The 24,516-nt window shown below is 45.7% G+C and overlaps 1 protein-coding gene across 1 annotated transcript in view; it reads left to right on the plus strand.

The window, feature by feature from the left end:
- LOC110002305 (meiosis inhibitor protein 1) overlaps positions 1-22,460 on the plus strand; it is a 32,240-nt gene extending 9,780 nt beyond the window's left edge. Inside the window, 21 exon segments of the mRNA XM_065964759.1 lie at positions 50-222; positions 3,507-3,621; positions 4,879-4,998; positions 5,963-6,062; positions 7,299-7,433; positions 8,109-8,223; positions 8,736-8,827; positions 9,041-9,182; positions 10,504-10,615; positions 11,171-11,231; positions 13,625-13,710; positions 16,373-16,553; positions 18,060-18,210; positions 18,338-18,526; positions 18,707-18,838; positions 19,430-19,601; positions 20,413-20,526; positions 21,319-21,429; positions 21,629-21,693; positions 21,695-21,811; positions 22,320-22,460. Coding sequence (XP_065820831.1) covers positions 50-222; positions 3,507-3,621; positions 4,879-4,998; positions 5,963-6,062; positions 7,299-7,433; positions 8,109-8,223; positions 8,736-8,827; positions 9,041-9,182; positions 10,504-10,615; positions 11,171-11,231; positions 13,625-13,710; positions 16,373-16,553; positions 18,060-18,210; positions 18,338-18,526; positions 18,707-18,838; positions 19,430-19,601; positions 20,413-20,526; positions 21,319-21,429; positions 21,629-21,693; positions 21,695-21,811; positions 22,320-22,460 — 2,624 coding nt within the window.
- Positions 22,461-24,516: the final 2,056 nt, after the last annotated feature.

A 24,516-nucleotide genomic window follows, 5' to 3' on the forward strand; every position in this document is an offset into this window, starting at 1 on the left:
ACTACTTTGATATTTTGCATTCGGTATGTTTGTGTCATTCATCGTTCAGGCCTGCTGTCGCTGCTGGTTCAGACAGGCGAGGTGGTGTCGGTTCTGATGAAGAGCAGTCTGGTCCAGGGCAGTGAGAACCAGGTCACCCACAGCAACAACAGTCAGACCCTGAGCCAAACCCAAGACCAACAGCCCCCCGAGCTCTGCCCTCTGCCTCTCATCCTGAAAAAGGTCTGTCTAAACATCCTGCTCCCGTCCCCAAGACCGCATTCTGGCACTCACTATAAAAATAACAAGCACTTCTAATCCTGGATTAATGTTCCTTTGAATAGGGATTCACAGGGGGTTTACCCTGGACTAATATTTGTTCTTCATGTCTGGGAAATCAATGCGTAGATTATATCTCGTTCTCAGTTATGACTCACGTTACAGCTCGGCTGATGACGTCATCCGACCTCCATTGTGTGCCAAGGGGGTTGTAAAATGTAAATCTGGTCAACATAATCAAATCTAAATCTAAAAAATTATTTGAGAGATTTGAGATCCTTATCCACAGCCAGTCTCTCTAGCCAGTTTCTCACATGCACTCCTGATTATTTCCAGAGATTTCAGGAGCAGTTCACACATGACGCTCAGCGTGAAAATATCACGTTTTTCAGAAGTGTTTCTGCATGTATGAACGTTTTTATCTTTACTTTCACTCAGGTGAAGGCCATAAGACTTTTGAACAGGAAAAAATAATCCCTCCATTCCCCCTCAAACCCCCACACAGGACTACCTCACTGGACTGTAAAACACAATATAACGTGCAATATATTTATCTGTATAGTATTTTACTCATAGTTTTTCTTTTTATATCTATTTATATCTGCACCTTATTTTTATTTTTTATATGTAAATACATGCTGCTGTTTTTATCCTGCACTACAACGAGCCAAGGGAACGAAATTTCGTTCTTATCTGCACTGTAAAGTACAAGTTTGAATGACAATAAAGAAAGTCTAAGTCTAAGTCTAAGTCTAAGGTGTGGTTATCAAGTACTTTTTCCACCACTGTTTTTTTTTTTTTAAGATTTATTTTGGGCTTTTCGTGCCTTTAATGCAGAGAGAGGACAGTGGATAGAGTCAGAAACCAGAGAGAGAGGACAGTGGATAGAGTCTGAAACCAGAGAGAGAGAGAGGACAGTGGATAGAGTCAGAAACCAGAGAGAGAGAGGACAGTGGATAGAGTCTGAAACCAGGGAGAGAGAGGACAGTGGATAGAGTCAGAAACCAGAGAGAGAGAGAGGACAGTGGATAGAGTCTGAAACCAGAGAGAGAGAGGACAGTGGATAGAGTCAGAAACCAGAGAGAGAGAGGACAGTGGATAGAGTCTGAAACCAGAGAGAGAGAGGACAGTGGATAGAGTCTGAAACCAGAGAGAGAGAGGACAGTGGATAGAGTCAGAAACCAGAGAGAGAGAGGACAGTGGATAGAGTCTGAAACCAGAGAGAGAGAGGACAGTGGATAGAGTCTGAAACCAGGGAGAGAGAGGACAGTGGATAGAGTCAGAAACCAGAGAGAGAGAGGACAGTGGATAGAGTCTGAAACCAGGGAGAGAGAGGACAGTGGATAGAGTCAGAAACCAGGGAGAGAGAGGACAGTGGATAGAGTCTGAAACCAGAGAGAGAGAGAGGACAGTGGATAGAGTCTGAAACCAGAGAGAGAGAGGACAGTGGATAGAGTCAGAAACCAGAGAGAGAGAGGACAGTGGATAGAGTCTGAAACCAGAGAGAGAGAGGACAGTGGATAGAGTCTGAAACCAGGGAGAGAGAGGACAGTGGATAGAGTCAGAAACCAGAGAGAGAGAGAGGACAGTGGATAGAGTCTGAAACCAGGGAGAGAGAGGACAGTGGATAGAGTCAGAAACCAGGGAGAGAGAGGACAGTGGATAGAGTCAGAAACCAGAGAGAGAGAGGACAGTGGATAGAGTCTGAAACCAGAGAGAGAGAGAGAGGACAGTGGATAGAGTCAGAAACCAGAGAGAGAGAGAGGACAGTGGATAGAGTCTGAAACCAGAGAGAGAGAGGACAGTGGATAGAGTCTGAAACCAGGGAGAGAGAGGACAGTGGATAGAGTCAGAAACCAGGGAGAGAGAGGACAGTGGATAGAGTCTGAAACCAGAGAGAGAGAGAGGACAGTGGATAGAGTCAGAAACCAGAGAGAGAGAGGACAGTGGATAGAGTCTGAAACCAGAGAGAGAGAGGACAGTGGATAGAGTCTGAAACCAGGGAGAGAGAGGACAGTGGATAGAGTCAGAAACCAGAGAGAGAGAGAGGACAGTGGATAGAGTCTGAAACCAGGGAGAGAGAGGACAGTGGATAGAGTCAGAAACCAGGGAGAGAGAGGACAGTGGATAGAGTCAGAAACCAGAGAGAGAGAGGACAGTGGATAGAGTCTGAAACCAGAGAGAGAGAGAGAGGACAGTGGATAGAGTCAGAAACCAGAGAGAGAGAGAGGACAGTGGATAGAGTCTGAAACCAGGGAGAGAGAGGACAGTGGATAGAGTCAGAAACCAGGGAGAGAGAGGACAGTGGATAGAGTCAGAAACCAGAGAGAGAGAGGACAGTGGATAGAGTCTGAAACCAGGGAGAGAGAGGACAGTGGATAGAGTCAGAAACCAGAGAGAGAGAGGACAGTGGATAGAGTCTGAAACCAGGGAGAGAGGACAGTGGATAGAGTCTGAAACCAGGGAGAGAGAGGACAGTGGATAGAGTCAGAAACCAGAGAGAGAGAGGACAGTGGATAGAGTCAGAAACCAGAGAGAGAGAGGACAGTGGATAGAGTCAGAAACCAGAGAGAGAGAGGACAGTGGATAGAGTCTGAAACCAGAGAGAGAGGACAGTGGATAGAGTCTGAAACCAGGGAGAGAGAGGACAGTGGATAGAGTCAGAAACCAGAGAGAGAGAGGACAGTGGATAGAGTCTGAAACCAGAGAGAGAGGACAGTGGATAGAGTCTGAAACCAGAGAGAGAGGGGACAGTGGATAGAGTCAGAAACCAGAGAGAGAGAGGACAGTGGATAGAGTCTGAAACCAGAGAGAGAGAGAGGACAGTGGATAGAGTCAGAAACCAGAGAGAGAGAGGACAGTGGATAGAGTCAGAAACCAGAGAGAGAGGACAGTGGATAGAGTCTGAAACCAGAGAGAGAGAGAGAGAGGACAGTGGATAGAGTCTGAAACCAGAGAGAGAGAGAGGACAGTGGATAGAGTCTGAAACCAGAGAGAGAGAGAGGACAGTGGATAGAGTCTGAAACCAGAGAGAGAGAGAGGACAGTGGATAGAGTCTGAAACCAGGGAGAGAGAGCGGGGAATGACATGTGGAAAGGGGCCATGGGTGGAAGTGAACCCGGGCCTACCGCTCGAGACGAGAGTCTCAATGCATGGGACGCGCCCCCTAACCATTGCGCCACCAGCGCGCCCCACCACTGTTTGTGCCTTATTGAAATCTAATAAAGTCTATGAACTGTGTCGTCTAGCTGCTGCTGAGTGGAGATGAGACGTTGCAGGCGACAACTGCGAAGTGTATTGCGTCCGTCCTGGTTCATTCTCCCGCTCAGTTCAGCGCTCCCTTCATCAAAGCCGACATACCAGGTGACAGCAAACACACAAACAAAGGAGCTGGATTTATTGCAGTCTTTTCTACAAATAGTTTTCCCTGCCTTCTCCGTTTTCTTCTCCTGTCTTTATTTCCTCTCTGTGTGTACCTCTCTTTCTTTTTGTCATTCTTTGCTGCTTTCTTTTGTTTTCTTGCCTCTTCATCGCCGCAGGGACTCTGTTTGTAATTCTTTTCCTGACTCTTCAGTTGCAGCTCAAAAGTTCTTGAGCAGTCTGCCTCCTCTGTCCCCCTCGCTTCATGGTTTTAAATCAAACCTCAAAATGCTCTTTTATTGCTTTGCTTTTGGCTCGTCAGGAGAGTTTTCACTTTCCTGATGGTTATTCTCTTGTTTTAAATGAATTCAGTCTCTTAAAGGAAGAATGTGCAACACATCAGTATATCACAAATCCAGTCTGTCCTGTGTAAATGTGTCTCTGAGTCCTGACTGTCTACAATGAGGGAGAAGCTCGAGTCCCGCTGGCTGTGTTGTTGTCAGAGCCGTGTTTACATGGACGGGACGGCCGGCTCCTCCCCTTGTGTATAAAAGCTGTTTTAGTCAAGAACTAGAGAGAAGAAGAAGAACATACTCACTGATTATTTGGATGTTAGTAAGAGTTTTTAGATCACGCTCATTCTGTGTCAGTTTACATGAAATGTGAAGCTAAGCGCTAACATTAGCATGCTAACACAACAATGTGAAGCTACGAGCTAACTAAAGAGCGCTAACATTAGCATGCTAACACAACAATGTGAAGCTACGAGCTCACTAAAGAGCGCTAACATTAGCATGCTAACACGACAATGTGAAGCTACGAGCTAACTAAAGAGCGCTAACATTAGCATGCTGACACAACAACGCAGGACACGGGATAGCAGCTCGAGGTGTGTCTCTGGAGGAGAGCGGAGGCTTCAGGATGGAGGAGGCGTGGCCTAACCGCAGTTTGTTTTGGTTTCATGCTGGTGCTCAAGGGCGACATCTACTGGATCAGAAAGTCACACATTCTTCCTTTATTTGTGTGTTTTTTATGCTTTGATTGTGCAACACTTTGGTCGTTTTTCGTTGTTTAATCGTGCTTCATGAATTCATTTGGATGGATTGGAGTACAGATTTCAGGACAGAATATGATCGTCCTTTATTTTGAGCTAAACATCCTTGAAAACATTTTGTTTCTGTTTTGATAAGAGGCGTAGTGGTACTGTCCCCCATTATCTCCCCACTTCATCTCTGGCACCTTTTCTCTGTTTTCTGGTAGAGTTTCTGTTCGACCGGCTGGCTGGGAGCAGTGATGAGGTGCTGCTGTGGTCTGTGTACAGCTGTCTGCTGTTGCTGACTGAGGACGCGCTCTTCTTCTCTCAGTGTCACGCCGTGTACGGTGAGAGAGCTGAGACAGATCAAACGCGCTCCTGCTTCTTTCTGTGTCTGTGTGTGATGGGATGGCTTTTATTTGGGGGTTTAAAGGTAAATTGATTAACGTCCAGAAAAGACATTGAGGACTTTACAGATGCTTCTTTCTCTACTGGAGACTATAATCTGTGAATCGTTCATTTTGGGCGTTCATTTTTGAAAACCGAATATTGAAACCTTAAACTTCCATTCAATCTGGTTTCCGCTTCTACATGGTTATATGGATTGTAATCAACCTGAGTACGAGCATAGTGCCCTCTGTATTTTAAAGACCAAATGCCTGGCCCTGCCCCGGTGCGTTCATTGTTAATTTGTAAATACTGTTAATTTAATTTGGGGCGGCAGTAGCACCGTCTTGTATTGGGAATAGTAGGTATAAAGATTGGTCTTGCTCCCAGTTCACTTCTCGAGCACTGCCGTCTGAGAGACAGGACCCCCAACTGTTTGGTAACTCTTGCATGTGCAGCCCCTCAATCTGACACATCTCCATTAGTGCACGTTCATAGGATTGTGCTTGTGCATTACCCGGAGTGCACGTAGCAAGATCAGTAACAGAGTCCAGATCTGAATTTATCTGAAGTATTTCTTCTTCTACAACTACATGCAGAGTAGTCGGTATGCATTCTTATCGTCCAATAAAAATAACTTGAGCAGCACACGGGGCTCTGTGTGTCATTAAGTTTAAGCTCTAGTTCATTTTAAATAAAATATAATTACAGCAGAGTCAGTGTAGCAGTAAATTAGAAATATGTACCACTGCCGCTGTTTGTTAGACATGCATGATTTAGTCTGTGGTGGCCTGTGTGTCACTCTTCTCACTGCAGGAAGCTGCTGTAACCTGCAGAGTTACTCACGGGCAAAATAATCGTACAAGTCAGGCCGAGATCAGAGAAGTATTTTTTGACACATACGTGTTTGTGTTCGCATGGCAGGTATCGAGTCCCTCGTGCGCAGCCTGAAGGAAGCTCTGCGGCTGACCAACTTGGAGGTGCCTCAACAAGGCCTGCTGCTACTCACTGAGATCCTGGAAAGGTGAGAGTCCCTCTGCACCTTTAAGAAAAAGCTAAAGACCCAGCTCTTTCATGAATACCTACTAACTTAATGATGATGGTCTCCATATTATTGATGATGATGATGGTAATGACGATGGTTTTTGTTTGATAATGAGGACTTATAAGATGGTTTCTATACTGATTAGAGCTCTCAAGAACTGCCCTCAATGTTGTGCTTTGCCTCTGGTCACTTCCTGTCAGCACCTGTGGTCACTTCCTGTCAGCACCTGTGTGTCCAATCAGACTCAAAGCTGATCCTTTGCTCTTACTCACATTGTTCCCTTTTTTCTAGATCCTTGCTTGTGTTGTTCTTACTCTCTGATGTACGTCGCTTTGGAGAAAAGAGTCTGATAAGTGAATTGTAGAATTGTGAGAATGATCGCTGATGTTTTGTTTTAATCCGTCCCAAACCTGTAATCATTCTGCAGCAGTGGACTAACAACCTGGAAAGTCACACACTCAGTCTCTTCGCCCTCTGAGAACAAATTATGTCTCTACACCTCAGCTTCTCTTCACCTCCATGCCGAGCTCTTTCACATCACCGGAGGGTAAAAAGCAGCTGCAGCAGATAAATATCATCATTATGTGTTAATGAGGCGTCACAGTTAGCTGCAGCTGTTCTCCATGATGATGTTTTCATTTGATCCCGCTTCAAAAACCTGAAAAATCTTTGTGGTTTGAAGGGACCTTAAACACATCGGAGGGATTTTTTATTTAAGCAACATCACCCGCAGCACCACCGTGCAGCCAACCACACACACACATTTATTTTGATGTGTTTTAATATCACAGTATATTTGTACTCAAGCTGAATGTACAGCTTCATCATCACGGACAACCGCCGACCTCTAAAACATGTTAAATATGGTGCACTGGAAAGTTAATTATATTTGAATTAACTGTCTGCTGGCTCACAGATGAAAATTTATCACGAGTCGGTAAAACAGTTTCATATTTCTGCAAGGTCGACATGATTTTAATGGAACGCTCCCCTTGTATAGCAATGATACCGGGGATAAGAGGTTTCAAACGGCGAGGGAAATTTGTCCTCTACGCTGAGTGGGACGGTAAAAAGAAGTAGGTAGAGCAGAGAGCCCTTAAAGTGCTGAACAAGCTTGTGTGTGTGTGTGTGTGTGTGTGTGTGTGTGTGTGTGTGTGTGTGTGTGTGTGTGTGTGTGTGTGTGTGTGTGTGTGTGTGTGTGTGTGTTGTGTACAGGCAGCCCCCCAATGTGCGCCTGTTCCCGAGCGGTGGAGGGTTTGTGGCAGTGTCAGAGGCGGTCTTAGCTGGAGTCTCTTCCTCCTGCATGTTGGTCGCCACACAGGCTGCTAACGCTGGCTCCGCCCTGCTCAGGTAAACACAACACACACACACAGAATATAAAGTTACTCAAATATCGTCACAGACACTCATACAGCCACATATGGAGTATACAGATATATCTGTAAACACACACACAGACTTAGAGATGCACAGATTTACTCAGAGATAATTTGATGCTTTTTACCTCAGAGAGCTGAACAGACTCTGGTAGATCACAATCACACATTTTATCCTCGCACCGCTACAGCTCGTGTCTTCCTTTAACCGTCCTACAGTCATACAGTGTTGTGTTATTGAATGTCGGTGTCCTGCTGCACCAGCTGTGTGTGAGATGTGTCTAGAGTTCAGGTGTAACTTGAATAAGTTGTGTCCTTGTTTGGTTACCACGGAGACACAAGATTCATCCAACAGCTTGTCCTAACGGCATGTAGTTTTGTTTTGCTTTTAAATAAACTGTAAAAATAGCACCCAAACGTATTAGTCAAGCTCCGCCTCCAGGGGTAAAAGAAAATCCTGCGCTCACGTGCAGTTAGGACACGGTGTTAAGCGAGTTTATAAACCTTTGAGGCCACTTACATCAGGACAGTTTCCAAGTTGCTTTATAATCCTTGAACACACGGGATGATTCAGTCTACATTTGAACCGACACACAGCTGACGTGACCCTGTGCAGATGTCTTAGCTTTGTTCTTCTCTGATTCTGCAGGCTGAACCATCAGTCTATACCGGTCCAGTACCGGCAGATAGAGGCGCTGATCGAGACCGTCACCAACAGATTCTCTGAGCTGACTCCACCTCCTCCTGCTCGCCATCGAAGCTCTGTGAGTTAGACTGAGTTACATTTTGTTTAAAGTTATAAAACTCTGAATTAAAGACTTTGTGGTGAGGAGAAGTTTAATGTGTCTTTGAAACTTCCTCTCTTGGTGATTATCAGATTTTTATTTTTTAAGGTTTATTTTCGGGGCTTTTCATGCTGTTATTTTAGAGAGAGGACAGCGGAGTCAGAAACTGGAGAGAGAGAGAGCGAGAGGGAGAGAGAGAGAGCGGGGAACTAGATGTGGGAAAGAAGTGGTTTATCATTGAGATTAAAACAACACTGATCCTCCTCTGATTCTTCAACGTGTCTCGGGGCCATTAGCACGTGCAGCAGGTCCAGATATTTAGATTCCCTTTAACCTGCTGGTCTCAACTTTCTTACTTTCTTAATGATATGATCAGATTTATTTTTCTGTTGCTGCTGAACCTCTGACTTCTCCTCTTCTCTCTCAAACTGCTCCTGCATGTTTTCAGTTTATTCACCTCTCATATCTTAAAACGTTCTGCTTCCCTCCAGGCGAGTCTGAGGAGGTCAGACCCCAGCAGTCAGGCTTCCAGGTCTGAAGGTTTTCTGCTGCAGGCTCTGGTCTGCTTCCAGGCTGCCTGCAGGTCAGTGTACTGTTACAGGAGTTAAACAGGATCTCTGGTACAGTTCAAAAGTCTCCCGTTATGTGCAGGCAGTGCAGTGATCCGCTGAAATGATTATTTTACGGCGCACCAGCAGAGAATTTTTGTTGAGATGTAGGATTGATTAAATCCTTTGCATAAATGTTTTTCATGCATCTATCAGTGTGTGTGTGTGTGTGTGTGTGTGTGTTGAAGGTTGGCTGAAGAGTGTGCATCAGAACCGGTCCTAAAGGAGAACACATTCACGGCTCCCTCCAAACACAGCGCGGACACACTGGAGTCTTTGTGTCGGTGTCTGCTGCGCTGCTGTGACTCCGTCTGGATACCAGCAGTCATTGTGAGAGCCGAAAACACACACACACACACACACACACACACACACACACACACACACACACACACACACACACACACACACACACACACACAGACACACACACACACACACACAGACACACACACACACACACACACACACACACACACACACACAGACACACAGACACACACACACACACACACACACACACACACACACACACACAGACACACATTTGTAATCAGGCACTTGAGAGAATGATAAAGGTCGCCATGATTACAATGTTCTGTGTCGTGCCTTTAAACGACTCTGTTAAGCTTCAGAACAAATATGGAGGACGATGAACGTTGTCAGCTGGCTGTCCTGGCGTGCGTTTTGTTGTGCAGCGAATGACATTTGACCCTGACAGCGACCATCTTCTTTAGATTTGTGTACTTCCACCCCCTTAAAGATCTTACTGCTCATATTTGTCTAAAGTTGGTTCTATTCAGACTGAAATCAATTACACAGGAATGTCTTCTTCTGTTCTTTCTCTGACCTCCTGTGTGTGTGTGTGTGTGTCTGTGTGTGTGTGTGTGTGTGTGTGTGTGTGTGTGTGTGTGTGTCTGTGTGTGTGTGTGTGTGTGTGTCTGTGTGTGTGTGTGTGTGTGTCTGTGTGTGTGTGTGTGTGTGTGTGTCTGTGTGTGTCTGTGTGTGTGTGTGTGTGTGTGTGTGTGTGTGTGTGTGTGTGTGTCTGTGTGTGTGTGTGTGTGTGTGTGTGTCTGTGTGTGTGTGTGTCTGTGTGTGTGTGTGTGTGTGTGTGTGTGTGTGTGTGTGTGTGTGTGTGTGTGTGTGTGTGTGTGTGTGTGTCTGTGTGTGTGTGTGTGTGTGTGTGTCTGTGTGTGTGTGTGTGTGTCTGTGTGTGTGTGTGTGTGTGTGTGTGTGTGTGTGTGTGTGTGTGTGTGTGTGTGTGTGTGTCTGTGTGTGTGTGTGTGTGTGTGTCTGTGTGTGTGTGTGTCTGTGTGTGTGTGTGTGTGTGTGTGTGTGTGTGTGTGTGTGTGTCTGTGTGTGTGTGTGTCTGTGTGTGTGTGTGTGTGTGTGTGTCTGTGTGTGTGTGTGTGTGTCTGTGTGTGTGTGTGTGTGTGTGTGTGTGTGTGTGTGTGTGTGTGTGTGTGTGTGTGTGTGTGTGTCTGTGTGTGTGTGTGTCTGTGTGTGTGTGTGTGTGTGTGTGTCTGTGTGTGTGTGTGTGTGTCTGTGTGTGTGTGTCTGTGTGTGTGTGTGTGTGTGTGTGTGTGTCTGTGTGTGTGTGTGTGTGTCTGTGTGTGTGTGTGTGTGTGTGTGTGTGTGTGTGTGTGTGTAGAGGACGTGTGAGCTTGCACCCAACCCTCAGATTCTGCAGCACTTCTTCTCCGTCCTGTCAGCCCACTTCACCCTCCTCCCGTCCCTCATGCCCGTCTTTGCAAAGAAGTTAGGTGAGTTTGGACCTGAGATGAGTCACACTTTTCTTTGGTTTGAGTTTTTATTTTTTCAGGTTTCGACGTACTGCTATCAGGTTTCATGCCTGACCTATCCATATAGTTAAACTATGACATCTCTCTGATTACGTGCAAATGGAAATCTTGGCTCTGCTTGAAAAATGACAGTGATGTTAAAAACTTGAGGTTTGGGGATCGTGAGCAGAGACTGAGTCGTGTGTCTGGATTCTTATTTATGAGAACAAGTGTCTCTTTCTGTCCTCGTCACATTCCTCTCTACTTTACTCTCTTCATCTTTTTCATCTTTCTTCTGAACACTTTTAAACTACTGAATTGTTGATCACCTTAAACCCCTGATCTCTGATGCTGCTTCTTATCAGCTTGTTACTTTACTGCTCAATGTGTCTGAAGATCATCATGTTGTTGTTTCTCTTCTGCCTTTGATGCGAGGTGTTTGTAAAGGTGTTATATAGATTTTTAAACATCTTCTTCATCAATCCTCTCAGTCTCACTCTTCCTTTTCTTCTGCTCTTCACCTCGTCTTTCCTGTAGCGTCCTCTGGTTTCTACAGGCTGGCTCTGGAACACAAAGCACACCTCTGTGCAGGAAACAGGTACTGTGTTACGGGAAAACCTGAGGAAGCTGTGTGAGTCTGTGTGAGTCTGTGTGTGTTTCAAACATGAGCAGGATGGGCCTCATGAACAGATCTCACTAAGTCCAAACATTGCCAATGTCTAAGCACAGATTCCACTGTTGCCACTGTTGTTGTACTATTTAGACCGTGTGCAGGAGTTTGACTGTTGCAGCTCCCTACTGGCAGCTCTTCCTGCATGCACTATCAAACCCCTGTGGGTGATCCAAAACTCATCACACAGCTGTTCATCTCCCTCCTCTGGCTCCCAGTTAGTGCTCGTATCAAATTTAAAACTCTGCTGCTCGCTTATAAAACAGACACAGAAACGTCTCCTCCTTACCTAAACTCATCCAGGTCTACCCCCCCCCCCCACTACGCTCTGCCAATGAAAGGCGTCTGATCCAACCTTCACAACAGGGTCCTAAGTCTCTGACTAGACTCTTCTCCTCTGTCGCCCCCCGGTGGTGGAATGAACTTCCAAACTCCATGTGATCTGCAGAGTCCCTCTACACCTTTAAGAAAAAGCTAAAGACCCAGCTTCATGATGATGATGATATTTAGGATGGTTTTGGTGCGGATTAGAACTTTCAGCATACAGCTTCATACAGCTGTTGTTGTTGTTGTGCTCTGCCTCTTGTCACTTCCTGTCAGTACCTCTGGTCACTTCCTGTCAGTTCCTGTGTGTCCAAACAGACTTAAAGCTGTTTGTTTCCACCTCCTGTCGCTGTCTCCTCCTCTCTCTCTCCTCGCTCGTGTTCTTACTCTCAGAAGTTCATCACTTTGATAAAAGCGTCTGATAAATGAATTGTAGAATGAAAATGTTGGGTGTCTAGGACTTCTACATTTGTTGTCGTGGCAACAAAACAGACCACTGATGTCGTTTGAATCTTACTAGAATTAAATCAAAGCCCCTTTCTCCTTTGGGGCCCTGGTTCCTCTTGGCCCACTGCCACGCCCGTGATCGTGTTAACGATGACAAACACAACTCGTCTGAGACGTCTGTTATGTCTGAGTCACTCCGTCTTCATTTCCTATAAACCAGCAGCGTGTCGGTCTCAGATCAACAGACCTGCAGCTTCAAAGTGTATCTGTGTGTGTGTGTGTGTGTGTGTGTGTGTCTGTGTGTGTGTCTGTGTGTGTCTGTGTGTGTGTGTGTGTGTGTGTGTGTGTCTGTGTGTGTGTCTGTGTGTGTGTGTGTGTGTGTGTGTGTGTGTCTGTGTGTGTATTTAGACTTCTGTCATGTTTGAATGCATATTTATTTTGTGTGTGTGTGTGTGTCTGTCTGTCTGTGTGTGTGTGTGTGTGTGTGTGTGTCTGTCTGTCTGTGTGTGTGTGTGTGTGTGTCTGTGTGTGTGTCTGTGGCTGTCTGTGTGTGTGTCTGTGTGTGTGTGTGTGTGTGTCTGTCTGTCTGTGTGTGTGTGTGTGTGTGTGTCTGTGTGTGTGTCTGTGGCTGTCTGTGTGTGTGTGTGTGTGTGTCTGTGTGTGTGTGTGTGTGTGTGTGTCTGTGTGTGTGTGTGTGTGTGTGTCTGTGTGTGTGTGTGTGTGTGTGTGTCTGTCTGTCTGTGTGTGTGTGTGTGTCTGTGTGTGTGTGTGTGTGTGTGTGTCTGTCTGTCTGTGTGTGTGTGTGTGTCTGTGTGTGTCTGTGTGTGTGTGTCTGTGGCTGTCTGTGTGTGTGTGTGTGTGTGTGTGTGTGTGTGTGTGTGTGTCTGTCTGTCTGTGTGTGTGTGTGTGTGTGTGTGTGTGTGTCTGTGGCTGTCTGTGTGTGTGTGTGTGTGTCTGTCTGTCTGTGTGTGTGTGTGTGTGTGTGTGTGTGTGTCTGTCTGTCTGTGTGTGTGTGTGTGTGTGTGTGTGTGTGTGTGTGTGTGTCTGTCTGTCTGTGTGTGTGTGTGTGTGTGTGTGTGTGTGTCTGTGGCTGTCTGTGTGTGTGTGTGTGTCTGTCTGTCTGTGTGTGTGTGTGTGTGTGTGTGTCTGTGTGTGTGTGTGTGTGTGTGTGTGTCTGTGGCTGTCTGTGTGTGTGTGTGTGTGTGTGTGTGTGTGTGTGTGTGTCTGTGGCTGTCTGTGTGTGTGTGTGTGTGTGTGTGTGTGTGTCTGTGGCTGACTCTGTTGGTTTCAGGCCCCCTGCTCTGAGCTGTAATGAAACTGAACCATGCTGTGGCTGTGTTTCATATTTAAAAGCACTCACTGAAGGCACATCCTGTCCTGCGCCTCACAGTTCACTCTGTGCTCATTTCTCTGTTCTCGCCGTGCATTGTTCAGCTTTTGTTGTTTGTGAGTCTCAGGAGCCGGTATCATTTTTATTCCTGCTCTCTTTCCTTTGTGTTCAATGTTTTATCTCTGACTCGTGTGTGTTTCTCCCTCTCTGATTCTTTCAGGAACCCAAACCTGAATGCGTCTTGCTGTGGTTTTCTACAGAAGCTCAGTATGAGTCTGCTTGCTCAGTCAGACTCCTACCAGCATGGTATGCAAATCAGCACAAACACTGTACACCCCACAGATCTTCATGCAGCTCCGGTTAAACCCTGCAGCTCACAGACCATGATGTCATGCTAACTGTGACATAAGACCGTTCCAGTGTTGAATTGTTGATGCTGTTCAACCCTCTAGTGTTTGTTTTGTGTAAAGAAGGTCAGAAGTATTGTTTTTTACCCAGACCAAGACATGCCGAGACCAGAGGGCTCCAAGACCAAGACATTTAGGGATCAAGACAGAGACAAGACCAAGACCAAGACCAAGACCAAGACCAAGACCAAGACATTTAGGGATCAAGACAGAGACAAGACCAAGACCAAGACCAAGACCGAGACATTTAGGGATCAAGACTGAGACAAGACCAAGACCATTGCAGGGCGAGACTGAGACCATAAATATCTCTGAAAAATCATCATCTTGCGTGCATCCACACATGCATGAAAACATCCATGAAAGAGCAACACATGAAGTCTTCAGGAGCGGACTGTACTAAGACGTCTTTAGGAGTGCATGTGGGCTCTGGACTTGTTATAGTGCATCTGTTTGCAGCAACAACAGCTTTGTGAATATTTAAGAAACTGTTAATGTAATCTCTTCTTCTCTGTCGTCTATCGTTTATTCTTGATCAAAAGGTGAGCAGGAGGCCGCGTGTCACTGCAGCCTGCCTCCCAGCTGTTGTTTCCACTCTCATCTTCATCATCTGTCCAGACTCTACTTTGTTCCTCTTTCTTCCACTCGTCCCTCTGAGACATCTATCTTCAGCGGTGCATCACTGCTCCTCTTCCCATTTTCCTCGGGTTTCTAAAGAAGACCATTTACTCCTCACTCCGTCTCCCTCTGGACCTCTCTGTCGTTCTGCGGGTCTGCAGCACTCTCCAAGTGTTATTCATCTGTCCTCCTCTCCCCGTGTTTGTTGAATTCTCTTTCCCTTTCTTTACTTTGTTTTCCTCTTAAGCTAAACCCTCGGTGTAGTCATGTATCAGCGACCCTCCGTCCCCTTTCTCTGCATAAACTGAACTCTATATTTGGAGCTGTTTCCTTCCTCACTCCCCGATTAAATGTTGAAATAACCTTATTTTCTCAGGGAAAGTAAGAGGCTGCATAGCAGGGAACCAATTTCTCTATTCAGTGTTGTGTTTCAATGCCTCGCTTTTCTCTTTTCTTCGTTTTTTTTAGAAGCTGCATCTCATTTTCGTCTCCTTCTCCCATTCTCTCTTCCGCTCACATTTTCTATTTCCCTAAAGACAGCCCGGAGACGGAGGCAGCGTCACGGTGCATAGAGTCCCACTCCTTCAACTGTTGCAAAAAAAAAGAAATGTTCTGAATTCCCTGCTGTGCTTCACATCTCCCCTCTCATTGGCTCCTTCTCTGCCTTTTTTTCTCCTTCCTTTTCTGCAGTATTCCTCATTAGTGCACATCATCTTCTTCTAGCCCTTTAACTTCTTCTTTCCTTAAAGAGTCAGAACTCTTCCAAACCCCTTATTTAACACTGGGGTAGAGATGGGACCGATCCGATCTATTGATATATCGGTATCAGGTCCGATATTGAAGTTATTTTTTATTTATTTTATTTTATTCACCAAAATGTGCATACACACACACACACACACACACACACACACACACAATAAAAAAAGAGGTACAAACAAGAGGGGAACTGTGGTACGATACAAAAACAAACAAACAAACAAAAGAAAAGGAAAAGGGTCATTAAATAAAATGAATGAATTAGAAAGACGGACAAAATAAGTGAATGAGCAAACAGGACAAAGAAAAACACGGGGACAGTATAGTAACTAAATGATGTAAAATAAAACTGGTGGGATAGGTTGTACACATGGTGACCATTTTTGGTGTTATTTGTTTGTTTTTGTTTTGTTTTTCACTTTGTATGGATGCCAACATGATGACGATATTGAAGTTATTCATGGATCGGATATCGGACTGATGGCGCCGATCCACATCACTCATCAAGAATTTTAAACATTCTCATCTCGCTCAGTCTCGCTTTGAAGACGTGCAGACTGAACTGTAAGAAGTGTCCTCAAATCGTCTCCATGACGACAGCTGTTGCTGCTTCCTGTTTGTATGTGCAGCCAGCACAAAGCAATGTCGGGTTTACTGCAGCTTTGTGTAACTGTACACAAAGTACCAACAACAACAATCACACCATTAGTTATGATAATAGAAATATCAGAATGGGATCAGAAAATCTGGTTTCTTGACATCCTTAACCCTTACTGTTCTTTAATGCTTCCATCACTTCACCAGCTTCTGTTGTCTCGCCTTCCTTTTCTCCGGGGGACTAATTTAAGAGATAAAAATGCTAATTTATGTTTGTTTGTTTTAAGCACCCATGGATGGCATCCACGGCTTAGTCACTGATGCTTTTGGCTTCATGTTTGGATAAACACGGATAATTGGAAGTCAGTAAATTTTCACCTGGAGATGTTTTTTATTTTTTTGATGCTTCGGCTTTAGTGGTGAATAAGGATTTCATGAATAGTATTCCTTCGTTAATGACGCCTCAGGGCATTTTGCGCTGAGCTTTTCTTCATTTTATCCATCTATCTTTTATCTCTCTCTACATCTGTCTGATGTTGGTTCCAGCTGAACCCGTGTCTTCATGTTTTCTCATGTTCGACCCTCAGATTTTGACGAGGTGGAGAATCTTCTGCTGTACAACCTTCCCTCTTTGTGTTACCGTCTGTCAGACTGGCCCTGTCTGCTGTGCGAGGCCCCGGGGCTCCAGCTGTGTGAATACAAAGGACCGAGGGCCACTCAGTTCTGTCTGCTGATAATGCTGCACCTCGCCCTGCAGCAAGGAGACAGGTAACATCGTGCACATACACCGTATGGACCAGTCAGTACACTACACCTTCACTTTCTTTACTCAGAGTTTTAGGATGCACAAATCGCTCCAGGGATTCTTCTTCTAAGTTTAGATTGAAGACGCTTCAGTGTCGGTTACACGGCAACCTGCTTGAGCTCCTCAAAACATGTGTGTGAAGTTTCTTGTTCTAAATCCACTCTGATCCTGTATTTGATCATGTCTATAAACCCCTCTATTTCAGCCCTGCTCAGAACAGGCTGTTTCTGTGTCTGTACCTTTAAATATGTAAATGAGCTGTGTCTGACCACGCCCCCTCTCTGGAAGGGCTTGGGTGTCTCTGGTCTTTCTCGCTCCATGTCCTATTGTTTACGGTGAGAAGGCAGACTCAGAGGGCAGAACAAACACCTAGCTGTGGGAGTGTCACCCATCTGGGGGAGGGGCTACTGCCCTTTGTGATGTCATGAAGTGAAAAACCCCAAACGGCCTGTGGAGCAGGCAGAAGACGGAGAGGATGGACTTTTCTTTGTAGACAGACTAGAGACACATATTAGAGTTAGAGGAACATGGGGAAGTGGATCTTACAGAATATGTGACCTTAAAGATGTCTACAGATGTCACCAGAAATATTAACTTTTTTATTGCTGCATTAAATCGTTACATTCTCCTGGCTGGAGTTTATAGTAACACAGTTTCTCTGTGATGCAGCGCCTGTGAGTAGGAAAGACAACATTTGAGCTATAATGCAGAAATGAAAGATTGACAGTCCTAGATGTTATTTAGAGGCAGATCACAGAGTGTGAGCTAAACATTACCTAGAAATCAGCTGGGTTTGTTTGTTGCTGCATCTCTCTGCCTGCTCCCACAGCTCTTCATACGGTATGACCTCAGAGATGCTTCTTTAGAAACTTTAATCTGTCCTTCTGTGGAACCTTGGCTATGCAACCCCCCCAGGGAGGAGATGAAAGCCTCTCGCTGCCGCTGTGGTCTCATCAAGATTAATGGGAGCTGTGGCCGAAGATTTACACAGCTTTGGAGGGCTGAGTGTGTGTAGGGTGTGTGTATTCAGGGATCCGGTCGATGCATGTGTGTGTGTTGGAGATTGCATATCAGGCTTGTCACTAGAACTTTGATTCTTTGAGACAGAACTTGTAAAAATCAAATGATATTGATATCGATTTCAATAACCCGGCAACAAAAATGAAGTCCTGCGCATACGGAATGAAGAAAATTCTTGTTTTTAAGAACTAAAAAGAAGACATAAACTCCTGCACACTGTCTGCAGGAATACGTTGGCAACTTTCCTCTCCCGCTCCACCCTCTTGCCAAACGTTGCCAATGTATTTCTGCAACATAGAAAGGACACTCTCTCTCTTCTTCTGGCTGCAGATCTTTAGATCTTTAGAAACTGAAATGTAGGTTTGACCACAACAACGAGCACTTGCAATGTGCTCAGTTAACATTATTAATGATGTGTGTGTGTGTGTGTGTGTGTGTGTGTGTCGTAGGCTCCTCCCAGACTACACAGTGTTCTCCAGCGTGGTGTGGCTGCTGCGTTCGGTGCAGGATCAGGGCTGCTGTGCCCTGCCTCTCTCCGTGCTCCGCTCTGCCCTCTACCTGCTGGCTGTGACGCAGGACAAGAGCCCCAGCCTGGACGGGGTGACTGAACACTTCACTGACATGAGCCCTCCTGATGAAGCATTCAAACTTTATACCTCAGCTTCTCTGACAGTCCTGACAGAGAAGCTGAGGTAGTTCTGTTTTCTGTCCCCACAAACCTCCTCAGGCTCCTGTAAACTGCATCAGTAAGGCGCTCTCCTCCTGCCAAAGCTTCTCCTCTCTCTACATCCACCATCCCGCACTCCTCCACTTCATCTTTCGCTACCCGGAGCTTGCAGAGAAATTCGGGCCTCTGGTCTTGGAGCTTTGGTTGACAAAGCAAACAGAGTGCTCAGATTCACAGCACACGATGATGGTCAGGGTGAAAATGTTTAATAATTCAACTCCAACAAGTTGAGCTCGTTAATTTCACATCGACTGAGTAACTTTCAGATATATGATGCATTAAAGTTCAACTTTTTAAATTCCCTTTCATCCCTCACAAGTTAACTCCAGTATTGATGAAAAGGTGGTTTCATTTCATCACTGTGCTCAGGCTGGAGTGCAGGAGAAAGGAGAGAAGACAGACAGCCAAACTGATGAGAGGCCAGATCCAGAGATGGACAGAGACACTGTGGAGCTCCTGACTCTCGTTGAGAAGTATCCAGCCGTCATACTGACGCTCCTGGTGAGATTTTAAGTCAAAACTCTTTTACATTTCAGACCGATGATTCAGTTCACACTCCTGGTTAATACCGGGGATGTTGCCGGGGATTTCAAGGGGCCGCAGTAATTTCCGCCCACCTTTTCTCCTTCTCTCTCTCTCGTGGTACAAAGAGGGCGTGTCAAAGAGGCGTTCTCGCTCTCTCCACTACTCCACCACTTTCTCCTCCTTTTCCACATTCCACTTTTTGAATAAAAAAACAACTTTATTTGTCCCCGAGGGGCAATTCACTTTCTTTGGCTGCCTTTGGCATGTTTACCAGTTTGCAGCTTCCTGTTTAATGATGAAGAGGCCGCTCTTTTTGGTTGTCGACAGTGGTCACGTCATTGAACGACAAAATTTGCAAAAGAGCTGTGAAGATATTAAACATGTTTGATTTAGTCGAAACGCCAGGACAAGAAACAGACCGCCTTAGACCACCTTACACGAAACGAGCGACATCACTGAGCGTGCCCCAACTGTTTTTCATTCCCACTTTGTAAACTTGTCTGTGACTTTGAAACTCCTTGAAATGCCGTCTGGTGTCAGGCCAACATGAGCTGTGTGTGACTGCAGGATATGGTGTGCACCAGAGAGGCCCCCCTGGCAGAGCGAGCCCTGCGCGTGCTGGATCTTCTTCTGCGCGGTCAAAGAGACTACGAGGCTGACTTGTGTGCGAATCTTAAACCAACTCTGCTCCAGGCGCTACAGCGGCTCAGTGTGGAGAACATGGGACACAGTGACCCAGGTAAGGTGGTGGTGATAGAAGAATGCAGGATGTGATGAGGAGTGGGTTTGATCTCTACTGAGCTGGACTGGAGGTCACCAGGGTGGAGGAGGAGGGTCACAGCAATCGTACTGAAATGACAAACTGACTGACTTTAAAATGTGAGCGCAGCAGGATGATTGGTCGAGAGAGGTTGTGGCAGAGTCGGGTTAGAGTAAACGCCCCCAAATCAGCTGATCACCAGAGCAGAGAGACAGAGGGAAAGGAAAAGAGGGAAGGGCTTAGAGGAATGAAGAACTTTGAATAAATCTGTGAGAGAATAAAACCAACCGTCCTGCTTGAACTCACACTGAGCTCCATCAGAGGAGCGTGCATTTGAACTGAAGGGTTCTGCAAACAAGTACCTGAAGACTTGTGTTCCCAAACACATAGATGAGTTAATCCTGCGCTGTAATGTGTGTTTCCTGGTGGAGGTGTTTTCCAGCTGGTGTTATCAGGTCTGTAAACTCGACCTGGTCAATGAGCACAGCTGAAGGGCACAAACCTCGAGAGCCAGCAGGGATTCACAGACTGACGCTGTGGTTAGCCTCCGCCTGCTTCACGCTCATCCCTCATCCTGTGGGGATTACACACCGTAATCCACGCAATGTTTACACTCCAACTCGCCGTCATTTGCATTAATATAAACTTTAAATGAGCCTGTAATGCAGCAGCATCCACACTGCAGGGTGGATGACTGCTCTGACTCTTTCCTGACTCACCGTGCTTCTCCTCTCTCTCTCTCTCTCTCTCTCTCTCTCTCCTAACCACCCTGATCTGTGTGTGTTTGCAGTGAACTCACTCCCTCTGGTGCTGAAGCTGCTCTGTGTGCTGCAGACCAGCGACCCGCCTTCGTCTTCCTCCTACAGCAAGATGGACGGCGTTCACTTCAAGCTGCTCTACCACGGTGAGGTCAAGTGGGGGCGGTAGTAGCTCAGTCTGTAGGGACTGGGAATCAGAGGGTCGCCGGTTTGGAGAGGTGCCAGTCCACTTCCTGAGCACTGCTGACGTGCCCTTGAGCAACGCACTTAACCCCAAAACTGCTCTTGAGCGCTCGCTGTGTGCAGCCCCCTCACTCTGAGACCTCTCCTTTAATGCATGTCCATAGGATCCTGTTTGTGCATGTGTGTGTGTTCATGTTCATTAAACAGAGTGTAAAATTGAATTTCCCCTCGCGGGAATGATAAAGGATAACTTATTATTATTATAACATGCACAATCATGATACAGTATTTACGTGTCTACATTACAGGAAGTTATATTAACACTTCCAGGCCGACACTCAGAAACTGAGAAATGCGCGCTCAGTTCTTTGCACACAGACTCTTTGAACTCTCTCTGACACTCACACGGGGACTCCTGCTGCATATTCTTCTGTTTATTCAGCACATTATCTTTGATTTAATATCAACAAAACTCTTTAGTGGAGTGTTTGCTGCTGATCTGCAAACAAATATTTGCTGCATATTTTAAATCTGAGCGTGTTTTGATTCAAGTGAGATTTGCTTTTTTTGTTGTTTGCAAACACGTCGACGCCTCCTCATCCCTCTGTGACTGAACCGCTCTGTTTCTGTTTCTTCCCTTCATTGGTGCACGTTAGTCTGGTTCTCCTCTGCAGCTTCTCATCTCTGACAGGTCAGATGGCTGGTGACGTGACATGAAATGCAAAGCTTATCGTGTAAATGTGTGTGTGTGTCAGTGAGTAACATAGCAGGGAAACTGAAGCCGACCAACACACAGAGCCTTCTACCTGCCTTCAACTACCTGTACTGCTGCCTGAGTCTGTCCCCTGCACACTGCACCGACAGAGGTGAGACTCTCTCTCTCCTTCTTTCTCTCTCTCTCTCTCTCCACTCTATCTCTCTGTCTTTCTCTCTCTCTCCTTCTTTCTCTCTCTCTCTCTCTCTCCTCTCTATCTCTCTGTCTTTCTCTCTCTCTTTCTCTCTCTCACACACATAAAAGCACAGATCCCATTAAAGTATAAACACGTTGTGCTTTCTCCTCCCCAGCTGTCTCCATGCTGCTCTCCAACAGTGGACTGATGGACCAGCTGCAGACCGTCCTCTCCTCCTCCCCCCCCCTCCTCCACCTCCTCCTCCTCTGCTCCACCCCTCCCTCCTTCAGGCCTGCTGTGCTGCTGCCATCTCCTCCTGTCCTCGCTCATTACCTTGCAGCACTTTCACTCCACTCAGGTACACACCACAGCTTCAGGATAAAACATAATGCACAGTCAAGGGCAGGACACAGAGCACAGACCTGCAGCTCCTCGCTCTGCTACCTGGATGTAAACAAGCACAGTACACAGATCTCGTAGGTTTGTCAGTATTTTGATCTAGAAAATGGAGATAAAGTTGTTCGTAGGTTGTTTCAGGTTCAACTGGGATATCGACCGGAGTGATGTGTAACCACATTTAACATATGAGGTCGTAAATCTGCAGGGAGGACTGAAGGCTGGTGAGGCTAGAGATGCTAACGTTAGCCGCACCCTGCTGACAATTTTGAATAAATTCTGCTAAATTTTTGCTGTTTTCTGAGAGTTTTCTTACCTTTAGACAAGTCGGTTAAACAAAAATGAAAATTCAGTTTGAATGAGTCAACAGTTACCTTCCCTAGATAATATATTCTCTCTTGCTCGTGATATTTGTTCCAATCGTTTCCTCCCTCTCTTGTCCTCTCTCTCTCTGTTCTCCATAATCTCAGGTCCATACGAGCGTCAGATGGAGTCTGGACTCAGCTGTGCACAGACTTCTTGTTCAGAAGAGGAACACAGACACTCTTCTGCTGGGTAACAGAATCAGAGTTTTAAATACTGTGCAGCCTGATAGCTCCCTAACGGCCTGACGTGTGAGTCAGTGCAGTGCTTATATTTTGTGTTACTATCTTTAAATCTCTTTCGTTCTGCTCCATTTGACACATTTTGGTGCATGAAGACACACTGGAGGGTTTATCTCAGTGCGTCAGTCGAGGTTAGACGTGTATTAAAGAATAAAACCAACTCAGAGAGAAGAGCAGCAAGGACCTCCAGTGTCATGATTTATTCTGTGTTTAGTTTTAACTGGTTGGTCTGGCAATGCATTGTGGGGCGGTTGATAATGACAAGTGGACTCCCATGTTATACTTAAAAATTCTGGTTAATCCAGTACACATCCACATGCACAAACTTTCACATGATGAGCTCAGAACTCATCGTAAACTCAACGTGACATCACAACTGGTATGAAATATTAAGACAGTGTGCAGATTCAGACGGCTCAAATAAACCCCAGGATGGAGGGATGGGTCGATGGTTGGATGTTTTGTTGGATGAATGGATTGATGTTTGGATGGATGGACAGTTAGACAGTTTGGTTGTACTCCAGGTAACAGACAGTCTCTTAGAGTTTGAACTTAAACAGAAGGAAGCAAACCCTGTGCTCACTTTTCACACACTTTCTTTCATTACATTAAGTAACCCACATCCTGCTGCAGCATGCAGACAGAGCATCCCTGCTGCTGTTTCTGTCTGTCAGTGGGATAAGTGGTCTGTCAGGATCACTGCCATGTATCAGCTCGCTCCCTCTGCACATCTCTCTCTCTCTCTCTCTCTCTCTCTCTCTCTCTCTCTCTCTCTCTCTCTCTCTCTTCACTCAGTGACCCTCCTCTCTGTCTTTACATCTCTTCTTTATCCTCCTTATGATTTTCATTCTGCCCTTCTTTTCCATCCTAACATCCATCCCTATCTCTGTGCTCTCTCTCTCTCTCCCTCTCTCCCCCTCTCTCTCTCTCTCTCTCTCTCTCTCTCTCTCTCTCTCTCTCCTCTCTCGTCTTCTGCCTAATTGAGTCCTCCCTCCCTCAGAGAGTTCTAATTTCAGTATGCACGCCGTTAGCTCTCGCTTTGGATCCCAATGTGTTTCAGCAATCATTTTAGCCGTGTCTCTCTATTTATCTCCATTACTGCTTCGTCTGACAGTATTGCTGACCCTCCTTCACCCTCAGGAACTCTGTACAAACTGGCACTGAGGTCTTAAACATTGTGTCCTCCCTCTCAGTCACAAATCAGCTCAAGAACTGGTCTCCATTCGGTTCAGCTGCAGGAGGGCTATGTCAGGATACCAGAATATTAAAGATTGATATGATTCTAGTAAATAAAAATGGAACAATCTCCATAACTCTTTCTGGCTGTGAGAAGTCCTGTGCTCCCAGTATTCAGTAATTAATTGTTTTAGATTGCCAAAAATTGCAGACAAACTCCTGCACACTTTCTACACTTTCACTTTCTATGTCTGGCATATTTTGAAATTGACAATAAACTTGACTTTGACTTTGAATAGAAAGACAAAAACATTGGCCATTTTCAAACTGTCTTTTCCAAATCTAAACTTTAGTGAGCGCGGTTCACACTACAAGATATTCGGGCTCGATTCCCCTCTTCTGACAAAAGTCCTGATTTTATTATGTTTCTAAAGATGATGGAGTCAGAGGTTCCAGTGGTGTGAGGTGTGTTTAGATTGATCTGATCTGTTCGAACCACCCTGATTTCAAATCATCATCAAACGGCGGACAGCTGTGATCACCAATTGAAAAGCAAGCTGACTTAAAAAGGAAACACAACAGCCACAGAAAATCACCTCCACCTCGCTCTGTAACATGTACGGCCCATGTTTACACCATCTCCACCACTTGATCCAGAGTTTTAAAGAATTCCAAAATGGATCTCAGTTTCTTCCTGCCCGACGTCCACCATGTTTGTTTCCTCGCGTTCGGCCGTGAGAAATTCAGCAAATTGTCTTCATAGTTAGGATTTGGGCTGTTGGTGAATGAATCTGTCAGGAACTAAAATGTTTAACCTTTGATTATTTGTCCTCATGTTCAGGCTCTCTCACATTAAACACACTGTTATATGCTTCAGCTTGTTTGT

Source organism: Labrus bergylta, chromosome 16 (genome assembly GCF_963930695.1).
Source record: "Labrus bergylta chromosome 16, fLabBer1.1, whole genome shotgun sequence".
NCBI classification, from domain to species: domain Eukaryota; kingdom Metazoa; phylum Chordata; class Actinopteri; order Labriformes; family Labridae; genus Labrus; species Labrus bergylta.